At 40.5% G+C, this 12,812-nt stretch overlaps 1 protein-coding gene across 2 annotated transcripts in view; it reads left to right on the top strand.

Annotated features, from left to right (window-relative positions):
- Nucleotides 1-12,812, top strand: part of Samd12 (sterile alpha motif domain containing 12) — a 358,721-nt gene that overhangs the window by 283,709 nt on the left and 62,200 nt on the right. For both annotated transcript variants that reach the window (XM_023703784.1, XM_023703783.1), the window contains one exon: nt 1,403-1,543. In XM_023703784.1, the coding sequence (XP_023559552.1) occupies nt 1,403-1,543 (141 nt within the window). The remainder of the gene's footprint in view (nt 1-1,402; nt 1,544-12,812) is intronic.

The following is a 12,812-nucleotide window of genomic DNA, read 5'->3' as shown; positions in this document are numbered from 1 at the left end:
CTAGGACTGGGTCTGGGGGTTCCCGGAATGCGGCAGAAATTCCTACTCGGCGGGCTGGGTGGGGAAGGTGCTGTAACCCAGGTTTCTTTGTAAAAGTGGTAAAACATTTAGTTTCTAGAATACATATGATAATGCATTCATAGCTTTAGTATTAGTCACATGGAGTTGACTGTCCCTTCTGAATCCATAGAAATGAATACATATCTTGTATTAGTCACCTCTCCTGTCACCAAGACACAATACCTGTCACTCACTACTGTAATGTAGCTCACAGTTTAAGGAGACACAGACCATGGTCCCCCTAGTTCCAAAAGAGAAACATCATGCCCGGTTCATGGCAGCCAGAAAGCAGAGCAGGGGAGCAGTGTGGGAGAGGAGGAGCCCTCAACTACATTGTCTAAGTTCGTCCTGTGTCACCCATCCAGACACTCTCAGAATGTGTTTTCCTAATCTGCTAGATGTTTTATAATCCAATCCGATTAATGTGTCCTGATTAACAATCACAGATCTGCAGTTATGATGACTGTAGATGACAAGAAGGAATAGAATGTGGTGCTGGGAATATTTAGTATCTCCATTTCTTGTTGTCTTTCTATCTTGTAGTAAAGTCTCACAATTGGAATTTGTTTTTGTGAGAGCAAGCACAGGATGGGGGAGATCTTGGGGGCTTGCTAGAATTATGGTAGAAGAGAAGTATGCAAGTGTTCAGAGGAAGCAAAAGGGCAGAAGGCTGTGGGGTAGCTGGATCCAGGTGTGTGCGCATCGCAGGTCCTTACCTCCCTAGGCTCCATGTTTGCTGTCATTTCCTTCCTCTTTGTATACCCCAGCCCTGCTGGGATCATCAACATGGCGTTGGTTTGGACATGGCAGAACTCCTGGCACCTGGAGATGTAACTCCGACCTAGTGCCAGAGGTATAGGCAGAGGCCTGGAGATGAGAACTGAGCTTTATGTGCACATTTCACAGCACTGTGATTGTATCCTGGGCTGAAGTTGCTGGAGTCCCTGTATAACCACAGTTAGAGCACCTGCTTCTGCAGCTGGATATGTGGTGACTGGTGCTCCTGTGGCTAGCCAGAGAACCCATCCCCCAACAAAGACTAGGGTTTCCATGGGAACCTACAATCTGTGACTCAAATATCCAGGTCAAAAGCCTGCTATTTTATCTGCTTCTGTGTGGGGGGTCATATGTGGACTGCTAATATTGTTAAAAGTCTGGATTTTATTCTGCCACTTCAGCCATGGTATCAGCAATGATCCAGGGGGCCCTTCTGTTCTAAGGAGGTACTTACTATTTGGTTGAAATCTTCTATATGAAGGATGAACCAAGACCAAGATGGAAATCTATCTGTCCAGTAAATCATTCATGTCCTTTTTTATCTTCCCTATTTAAACCCCTGCAGGGCGAGCCCTGCTGAGACTCACGGACAAAAAGCTGGAGCGCATGGGGATCACCCAGGAGAACCTCCGGCAGCACATCTTGCAACAGGTGCTCCAGCTGAAGGTGCGCGAGGAAGTCAGAAACCTACAGTTACTCACACAAGGTATCCTGTGGCTTCCTGGTGGGTGGATGGAAAGGGAGAAGGAAAAAGGAAACCTCATTATTATGACAAAGGGAGCCAGGAAGAGCATTGTTTCTTTCCAAACTTTCCTTTATTTAAAATAAATTATGTAGGTAGATAGATGTCTATATGTCAGCTCCTCCCGAAACTTCTTTTTCATAGCTCTCTCCATGGAAGGATGCATATGTAAGTAACAAATATGCAAGCCACAGTACTCAAGCTAACTGCAAGGTCGTCACGTATAGCTATGTAGATTATGTAGCTCACACCTTCAATGAGTACTGATCACGTGGGCCAGGGTCTGACTGTACCCTATGGAGCTGTGTGGCGTGCAGTCTGCACTACTGTACAGGATATCTCTGATTGTCTTTTATCTCTCTGCTGATTTAGGGAGGGCTTTGGAAATTGCATGATTTCATTGCCAACATATCCAGTGATAGAGGTGGCTATTTTGTTTTACTTTGATTTTTCATTGCTTAGTAGAAAATATATTTTAAATACATGCCTTTACTTAAATAAATTTACATGCATATAGTTTAGAGATTGTAAGAACCCTCTTTAACCTCTTGAAAAGGGAATAATTCAAAAATACAGGCTACCGAGAATTTAAGAGTGCACGGTTAGGACGATATAACTCAATAGAAATTAATTAATAACTTCAATGTGGTGAGAGCACTTAAGATCTTCACAACTGTGGAAGGGACAGAAAACAGCTAAAATTTGAAGAAACCTCGTATCGTACCATAACTTATGCATCTACAAAAGATTTGGTTGCTGTTAACCTCCATTGGCTGTAATTTTTATTTTTCTTCTTTTGATGTCCATTGTGTGTCATTTTAAAGGAAAGGATGATAGAATATGTGTTTTTGAGAGCCTTGGGTATTTTTCAGTCTGCAGAATGTTGTAATTGCATGCATACTGTTATTGGAGAAATCTGGGTCAGCCAAGTTTCATGTTATTGCATTTAGATTAACCCAGTAATAGTGCATTTGCCTAGAGGAATGATGTACGGCCGGAAAGATGACTGCTCTAGAAGGATAAATATAGACTGCAAACGATATGAAAATAGTATTGTTTATGTGTTATTTGAATTTTATCCCCAGAGAGTTCCAATGGGAAGCTTATAGGTGCTGGTACTCAGAGTGATTTACATGGCAATGTGCTGTACTGATCCACTTGGAAGCTTTTTCACAAGAAAGTAGATAAGATATATAACAGTCAGTTCATCACAGTGCTGTTTATAAAATAAAAAATATAGACGCAACGTAGAGGTTCAGTTATATGGAAAGAATCAAATAATTTTGCTTAAATTCACAAAACACAACATATTGTAGGTTTTAAAATTGTATCTGTAAAGAATGTATAATGGGGGCTGGTCAGAGAGCTCAGCGGATTAAAGTGCCTGCTTAGGCATATGCAGGGGCCAGAGGTTCAATCCCAGGCCTGCCATGCTGGCCCTGCCGCCCGGGGAGCACTGAGAGGGCAATTGAGCCTCGACGTGTAATCCCAGCACTTGGGAGGCTGAAAGCAAAAGAATCATTGTGACTCTGATCTGTGTAGTGAGACCCTATAGACCCTGTACTGTACTAAATAAAAAAAAAAAAAAAGAATGTACAAAATGAGAAAGTACTCAGAAATTGAGGAGAATGCCATGGATAAATTTTTATTGTTACTATAAACCCTGTATGTATCTAAATTTTGTCTTCTTATGTGTGCATAGAAAAAAAACTGAAAATGACTGCGCTATTTTGATAATGGGGTGTGTGTGTGTGTGTGTGTGTGTGTGTGTGTAGGCCTGTGGATGGTCTTAATTATTTTCTTTAAATATCTCTGTTTTCCAAATCTCCCATTGTAAATCTACATTATGGTTATAATCAGAAAATGTACCACAAGTGTGAGGGTCTGCCAGGCTCTGTCCAGCGTGTGAGCCCTCGGTGCTCTTGGCTCTCGCTTTCCTCCTGAGCTGGTGAGGAGGAGACCTTGCTCACGGAGTGCACAGCCTTGCTGCATGGCTGCCCACCTGTGCAGTGTTTCCTTTACAAATTCACTTTCTGTGGCCTTCATTGCCTTAGATGCACAGATAGTTTTTCCTGAGATAGTCTGTAGTCAGATCTATTAAGCTAAATATATGTTTGTGTTCTGAGAAGAAAAGGCTAAATTCAGCCGTCCTAATTTGCTTGTCATTTTCTTTAGCTTTAGAAGCTGTGCATGTTGCCTCCTTTCATCCCGCTGGGCATGGAAGGGATCATTGTTTCGCTCTTGGATACTTCATCTCCAGCCATATTACCTTTCTTATTGCTTGTGTTTTGCATGTTAATGCTCAAACTCATTTTATGTTAGGGATCTTTTAGAAAACCCATAGCCCTACTGAAGCAATGGTTTTGAAAAATTAAAACAAAAAAGAAAGAAAACCAAACTTACAGGTTCTTTTTGAAGTTTTAAAGACAGCTCAAGAAGCCTTAGAATATTAATTTGGAGTCCAGGTGTACTGTAATAAGATTTTTAATTTTATTTCACTTACTCACTATGAATATATATATTCATAGGCTCACCACTACGGAATTAATCCATTCCTCTTGCTATATTCAAGTACACAAATTAGGTAGATTATGAACTGGAAGAATTGCTTTCTCTGACTTCTGGAGGCAGGCAGTCTAAGACAAAGGCCCTAGAGGACGTGGTGTCCAGTAGAAGCCCTCTTTATCACAGTCCTCCTCCTCACTGGCCTTTTTCTCTGTCGCCTCACACAGTAGAAGCAGGGGGCCATTCTCGGGGACCTGAGGTCATAGAGTCACTTATCACATTCTTAGAGGTGTCACTCTTGCGCCCAAGTCCCCTAACAAAGGCTGTATCTCCTATGACATCTCCTTGGGGAAGAGGGCTTCAACCCATAGTTTGGGGCACATTATGGTACCCTTCCCAAACCTTCCCATGGTTTGGGAAGAGGGTTATAGTCAAAGTAATCATTTAGGGTGAAAGAGATTTATTTTTTAAATGATTCAATGTGTTGTGAATTTCCTTCCTGCCTTTGAAAGTAGTTTCTAAATATAGGTTATTGGGAAGAATTTAAACAGCCATGTTTAGGGAACCACTAATAGCAGCACATGGAGGCCTGGTGTTCTCTGAAGCTATACCCACAAGGATGAGAGGGTCTCTGAGAATGAAAAAAGCAATGTGCAGAGCAATATGTGTCATATGCAACATTTTCCAAAGACAAAGAAATGGTGATATGTATCCATCTGTGTGTGCTTTGTTTATATAAGGAACGCTGCACATGAAGCCAAACCAAGTCATACCCAGGGCTGGAAAGAAGGTGGTTGGAAAGAGGATGGACACCCTGCTTATCACTTGGTTTTGTGAAAAAGAAGCATATTAACTATTTAAAAGAACAACAGTTTTAAAAAGTAAGAAGAAAAACTAATAGACAAGAATTTTAAATTCTGACCCTGACATACATTGCTGTGTTACTTTAGGGAGATTACTTAATCTGCTTCTGTCCTAATTTTCTAATCTCTGAGATAGAGACAGCATATCTGCTAAACCAGTGAAAATTAGAATTAAAAGCTAAAATACATACGTCAACCAGACAGAGTGACAGTGAGTACAAAATATACTTAACCTATCCAAATCACATAATTAAGTCAAGCTCATTAATTTATTACAAGCCTTATCTTTAGCATCGTTATTGATATATATTTACATGGCACACAGTTCAAAGTGTACAACACAATGATTTTTACTGTATTTACAATTGTTAGGTACAAACCCATGTAATTGACATTCTGATGTGAGTAGATTTATTGGGGGCATCAAGCAGGCTGGCTGTCTAGCAGACCAAGACAGCAGTGTATAAAGCGGATACAAGAGACTTTATAGGATCTTTTAGGGAGGGTGATCATGGGCTGGAACAGCTGAAGGAGAGCTAATGTTGGCAGGGCTACCTGGTCTGTGGGGAACCTTCAATGTTAACAAAGGAGAATTTCCATTGTTGCTTGCCCAGGTCAACGTCAGGTGGACCTGTTCTGCGGTTGTGGGTTTGGCTCTGTGTGGGGCCAAGAGGGAGAGAATTTTGGGGCAGGGTGCCTGGGAAACTTTGAATCCTGACCTGTCAACAATTTTGCAACTATTACAATAATTTTGAAATGTTTTGTCAATGAAGAAACTCCATACCATTAACAGTGCCCATTTATTCCCAGGACCTCCACCTGCTCCTTGAGAGAATTAATCTATTCTGTCTTTTCCTGTAAACGTAGTCATACAGTATGTGATCTTCTGTGATTGGCTTTCATCTGCAATAATATCTTTAAGGCCTACCCATGGTGTACATGTCAGTGCCTAACTTCTGCTTATTGCTGATACACTGATAAGCATCTTGGTTCTCTCTGAAATTTGGCTGTTTATTAGTAATGCTGATTTGAACATTCATGCACAAGTTTGGATTCCTCTGGGCATGTGCCAACTAAGGGAATTCTACTGCGTGTGATAACTCCGTGGGTGACAGTGCCAGAATGACTGTCACGTCATGCTCTCCACCAGCAGAGTTTGAGAGCTCGTGTCTCTGCATCTTCACTGTGGCATGCCATCGCCTGTCCTCAAATCAGCGTAGCACATGTTAAATATTTCAGTGTGGTTTTGATTTGTTTTTCTCTTGTGGCGAATGGCATCTTTTCATGTATGTATTGGTTATTTGCTTACCTTCTTTACAAAAAATGTCTGGTTAGATATTTTGCTCATTTTTAATAGGAGTATTAATTATCTAAGCTTTATATCAGTTTAGGTGTGGTAGGGAGTTGAACCCCTCAGCCATGGGCTTGTTAGGTAAGTCGTTCCTAACAACTATTCCTAGCTATTCCTCCAACCCCTGAGCTTTTTTATCATATTCATCTGATTACATTTTTGAGATGGTTCTTGCTGTGTTTCCAGGCCACACTGGAACTCATGAGTCTCTCATTTTAGCTTCCTGAGTAAGTAAGATTGTAGGTGAATGCCATCATACCTGGGTTCAGCTTTATTTATCATGTTCAATTACCTACCTTATTTATCAGAGTTAAATATTTTGTTGCTATTTCCAAAAAAGAAACCCATCCATAAAAACTGAAATCTTGCCCCTCTGAAGATATTCAAAAGAACCTGCATGAATTTGAATATTAATGAAAAAAGAAACAATTGAATATACTGTAAATATTTTCTCTAGGAAGCAGCATCCGTTTGGATGTAGAAATTATACATGCACATTAAATCGTATGCATCAGAAAGCCATTCTGTAGTGTTGTAATAACATAATAGAGAATTAAGCCTATTTTTCCATGTTCTGTTGCTGTTTTAAAACTTGTCTGAAGGTTTTTATTCCACACCAGTGTTTTCAGAGTTGGCTGGGAACCTTATGACATGGCCAGGACTGCCACAAATGAACTCAAGGGGGGTCCACCAAACCACTTGTGGGTTACTTGAATAGGGAAAATTAATTCTTTGCCTCCCTCCTTCTTACATTCCTCCTCCTGGATACTAATCAAGTAACAAAATCTGTGATGCATTTTAACAAGTCATATGCAGATGCATATGGAATTTATCTGCTAGGAGTCACCATGAGTGACTCATCCCCAAAACTCCAGAAACAGATCATCACTATCCTTCAGCTGAACTTCTGGCCCCTGACTCTCCTGTTATTCGCAGTGGCCCTGAGACTGCCTGACATTTCCAAGTAACGTGATCAGTACTGGCCTTGCTTTCATGGCATCCCTTAGTGCCTTTGCAGTGATTCCCCTCCTCTGGTAGCCTTCTGGTCTCTGGTGTCCTGCCCAAGGAACAACCAAGTTGGCCTATCAGACTTCTTTCATTATGTCTTCCTCTTGGAAAGTCAGCTGGGTCAAGATACGGCTAGTTGCCTCTTGGGAAACAGTGTGAAATTAGAAATCATTATACTTCCCTTCTACTTGATTCATTAGAGATGGGGGAGGTGTTTATTTAAAACTCAGCAGTTGTGTACATAGTTTTTGGAACCCTTCAAATTAACCCAAGTATATAAGGGATATTCTTAGCATTTTCATGATTGACATTTCTAGGAATAAAACTCACAGGCATACTAGCCACACTGCTTTTTGTATAGCTAATGCTCTTTATAAAGCATAAACTAACGGGCACATCAACTTCTGAAATTTTTTCTATCATGATCAGAACTCTTTGTTAGCCCCAATGTACACACACAGAACAGTAAAGACAGAACACCTAAATACAACACCCAAATCCAGAAAGCTAGGCAAAACATGGGTCTGCATAACAAGCTTTTATCCATTTAACTTCACTACCTGTGATCTCTCATATGCAATAATAATTCCCCTCCCTGACTGACGATTAAGTCAGATTTACATGGCCATCACGTTCCTTTGGTCATGGCTTTTGAACTATTCTAGGTGCTGGCAAACTTGTCCTTGTAAAGAACAACACAGCACTTTAATCTTTGCTGACCATATGGTGTCTATTGTACATGCCTGGCTGTATAAAAGAACCATAGGCAGTACTTAAATAAACTAGACATGGCTGTGTTTCAGTAAAACTTTATTTACGAAAATAGTTACTGATGTACATATAAAGAAACACTAAACAATAAAAAAGCAACTGTTAAGTTGTCAATATGTGGACTATATAAGGAACTTCTGCAACATAAGAAGAAGAACCAATTTTAAAAATGGACCACGGAACATGAATATGTAATTCTCCAAAGAAGCTATGTAAATGGCCAAAAGCCATCAAAAATACATTCATTACTAATCATTAGAGAAATGCAAATCGAGTAAGGTATCATTTCACATCCATTATAATGGTCATTATCAAAAAAATAGAAAATAATAAGTTTGACAAGAATTTAGAGATGCTATATGCCTTGGATACTGTTAGTGGGTCCATAAAATTGTGTGACCATTATGAAAAACACTGTGGAAGTTCCCAGATAATTAAAAATATGTGACCTACCAATCCCATTTTTAGTGTATACATCCAAAAAAATTTAAGAGGATACTGAAGAAACATTTGTACACCCATATTCATTGTAGCATTATTCACAATAACTAAGAGATTGAAGCAACACAAATGCCCACTGACAGAGGAAATGGATAGAGAAAATAGTGTATATAGATACACAGGAATCCTACTCAACATTTACAAAAAGGAAATCTGGTCACATTCTACTGCATGGATTAAACTTAAGCACAAAAGGACAAGATTGCCCTCATATGAAGTATCTCATATAGTCAAAGTCATAGTAAAAACAGAAAATAAAAGCCTGGATCCCAAAGGCTATAGGGAAAAAGAATTAGTGTTTATGCATATAAAGTTTCAGTTTTATAAGATGAGTTATGGAGATCTGTTATATAATAATTTCAGTATGCTGTATTAGTACTAAACTATCCACCTAAAATATTTAAAATGAAAGTCTAATGTTACTTTTTTTACTACAGTAAAAATGTGACTAAGCCATAGGTAGTGAACCCATACTTTACAAAGTTAAAGCTATAAGTTTTTAAGAGGGTTCCAGATTACTCCTGGATTCTTCAAATTTTCCATTTTGCAATAAAAAGCATCTCTCAGTTCCAAGAGCTCTCTAGTATAGCAACACTCCTAGGATGTCCCTTTCTGTGGCGTTCTTAGCTACAAGTACATAGATAGGATAAAAAATTTATCAGCAGCTAAGAAATTTGGGTAAGTGCGGGGAATGCAAACCCCACATCATGCTGGAATATAAGGCAGATGATGAAAATAATTGCTGCCGTCTTCCATCTTCAACTGCCTTTGTAATCAGTGCCTGCAGAATGCAAAAAGAGCATGATATTTACCAGGGCCAGTTTTGGCTCATTAAACATTAGTATTTCCCTAAGAACTTTTTCTACATTGTCCAAATATATGTGTCAAAATTTAGCTGGGAATTGCATGGCCAGATGGACTCTACAAAGCTTCATCTTTCGGAGTGACAAAATTTAGAAACATTACATTCTAATCCAAGAAGAACTTTCCAGAACTGTGTGTACCGGCTGGGTATTTTAGTCCCGTCACCTCCACAGTGATGCTTCAGCAGCCAAAACGTGCTGTCTGAACTGAAGTAGGCCATCTGGTCCACCACCTTGCTGAAGAAGTCTTTGTAGAACAGAGCTATAACCTCTTGAAAAATTGTACAATCTCATTTTACAGACTTGAGCACCAAGACTCAGAATTAAGGATTCTCAGTAGTTACACAGCTAGTTAGTGGTACAATTGAAAGTAGGTCCCTTTTCTCCTAATTACTGTCCCTCTGATTTTTGTCTCATTGTTTTTAAGGTATGATTCACACACAGTAAAGTTCACCATTTTTAATGTGTGGTTCTGCGAGTACTGATAGATGTGCACAGTTGTATGGCTATCACTGTGGTCAAGATACAATGCAAAATCTCCTTCACTCCAAGAAATAATCCTCCGGTGCCCTGTTGTGTCAGCCCCTCATGTTCCACAAGCCTCTGACAGCCACTAATAGTTCCTGTCCATACAGATTTGCCTTTCCCAAACTGTGATGCAAATGGGATCTTGGGTCTGATTTCCTTACCGAATTGTGCTGAGACTTAGCAAGGCTGCAGTGGATGTCATTCTCCCATTTGATTTCATCACTGAGCATTCCATTGGATGTATAACTACAGTTTTATTCCCCAGCTGAGGGACATTTGAGTTGTTTGCAGTTTTGCAGAACACCAATAAAGCTGCTGTAAGTATTCATATAAAGGTTCTTGTATAAACAGTGGTTTTCATTTGATTGGGTACCTAGAAGTGAAATTGCTCTTTTGTATCATAGATATATGTTTAACTCATGAGAAACTGCTAGGTCAGTATTCTTAAGATAATAAAAGCAAAATAACAGGACTGGGGACTGGCTATACTACATTTAAGAATATTGAAAGTTTTTCTGAGAAATTGCTATGTCTTTGTAGAAGTCCTGCCTATTTCTTCCTGAAGGCATTCATCTTCAGAGGCCCTGGATTCTCTGTGTCTCTTATATACCATCTCCTAGTAAGTTCAAGGTTGAGCATGTTTACTGTGAACTTACTTGTTCAATAAAATTTTTTCAGCCTCTGTACTTAAGGCAATATACTATGTATGTCTTGCCCCAACTGTCAGTGACATGCTTCTTTGGTCACTCTTCTAAGGAAGAAAACCTGGTAGCACCCCCCAGTCCTGTGGCAGTGTGAACAGCAGACTCTTGGCATACCCCTGTGAACCATGTCTCTGAGCCAGATTTTCCGCTCTCTTGAGGTTCACGTGTACGCATGTCCAGGTTCTTCCACACTTCTTACCTTGTGGCGCTCCTGCTACTGCCTGATGTTCAAGGATCCATTCTCCTCATTCTCACTCTTCTGCGGTGTCAGAGGGAGCTGCGCTCTTCCTGATACTTGCCTGCTTTCCTGTGCATGCAACTGACTGTCTTGGTTCCACTTGTCTTTCTAATGGCTCTTCCCCAGGGTGTGGCTCACTGCCTGCCTCTTCTGCTTGCCACTGTTCATTCCTCCTTGAAGTGTCTCCTCTTGGTTTTTCTCCCTGAGCATGCTCTCTGGAAAACCTCACCCACTCCATTGCTTTATCCATCTCCTACCAACTCTCAGATTTGCATCTTAGATCACCTTGAAACTTTATATTATTAATTTACTCTCCAGAAAATGTGCAAGCCTGAATATTCTACTGACATCTCATGTCTAACAATCAAAATTTAACTCCACTGTCTTTGTTTTCCCCTCTGGCTTTCTTCTCAAGGGTAAAACTCCATTATGCACTCCTTAACCTCATTCAAAAGGTTCATAGTAACCAGAAATTACTGTTTCCTTCAAAATAACATGTATCCAGTAGGGGCAGGGAGGTAGCTCAGTAGAATAAGCACTTGCCTGGCAAGCACAGGATCCTCAGTTCAATCCCTGATACCGCAAAAACAAACAACATGTATCTGGTGTCAGAATCCTCTGAGTTCTTCTGAAATGGGTTTGAAGCCTCTTTCTGCATCATGTTTCCCTAAATTAACTTGTCCTTCATTAGTTTCTTCCCAGGCTTAGGATAAGCTGCTAGCTGTCATTGCTCTCTAGTGTCTGCCTGACTCAGCTATCATGATGATTCTGTTGCTGTGATTGATTTAAGTATATTTATTATTTCTATCTTTAAAACATTTAGTGGCATCCAGTTGACTACAGAATAAAATTAAAACTTCTTAGCTTCTCATTGAAAGCCATTCTAAACATTTCATGGCTATATTAACTTTGGGCACTGTTATGGTTTGTGTCTAGGTGTGCCCCCAAAGCCTCATATAGTCTTGGGGTGGCTTCTGGAGTTTGTGATTGATTACTGTGGGTGTAGTTGCTGCACCTGCCTGGGGCAGGTAATTTGCATTACAATGTAAGGTGGGAAGAGAAGCTAGCTGCTTGAGCTACTGCTACCCCTCCCTTTGTGCTCTTGCTCTTTGCCACCACCATGAAAGGTTGCCCTCTGCTATGTGCTGCTCTGCCTCGGAGCCAGCTGAGTATGGACTGAAACCTCCAGTAACTGTGAGCTAAATAAATAAACCTTTCCTTCCTTCATTTTGAGTGTCGGGTATTTGTCCCAGCAACGAGAGAAGAGTAACTAAGACAGGCACATTTCTTGCCAGATATTGTGATACCACAGTTGTAAAAATGGGGATAAGACCTATTTTACAGTGTTGTTGGGACTATGAGAAAATAACTCTCGTGGCAGGCCCTGGCCTTCATGAGATACCACCTCTTCTGAGGAACCTGCCTCATCTCTGAGGTAGAAGCGCTTATTCCCCTGTGCATTAGTGAGTTCACTGCTCATGCTAACAATGCAGTGTTCTCATACAGTATCCAGTTGCTGAGCTCCAGCACCCGTGGTCACTGCTGGGGACCAAAAGGAGCATCAAAGGTAGCAATGAGGCTGGAATGGTGTGTACCGCACCAGAAATAGATATATACTGAGACCACAGGACTACAACTCAGCCTACCCAGGTACTGGTTGGTAAGGAAGACTTGCCAAAGGCATAACCTGAGCACAGTCCTTAAGGGGTAAAAGATTTGGCCGATACCCAAAGGTTAGCAGGAGGTGGTGGGAGCTGTGGTGTGAGAGGCTATGTTTGAAGGCTGTCAGCAATCCCAGTGGTGTCTGTTGCTGCTTTGCACTGCTTCCTGCTAGCATACTGCTAGCATACAGCACAAAGTGGATTTTCTGTGTGGTTTTGCTGATGTAAATTGAATGGTTA

The sequence above is a fragment of the Octodon degus genome, unplaced genomic scaffold, assembly GCF_000260255.1.
Source record: "Octodon degus isolate 3935 unplaced genomic scaffold, OctDeg1.0 scaffold00179, whole genome shotgun sequence".
Lineage (NCBI taxonomy): Eukaryota > Metazoa > Chordata > Mammalia > Rodentia > Octodontidae > Octodon > Octodon degus.
This window is presented reverse-complemented; position numbering and strand designations above follow the sequence as displayed.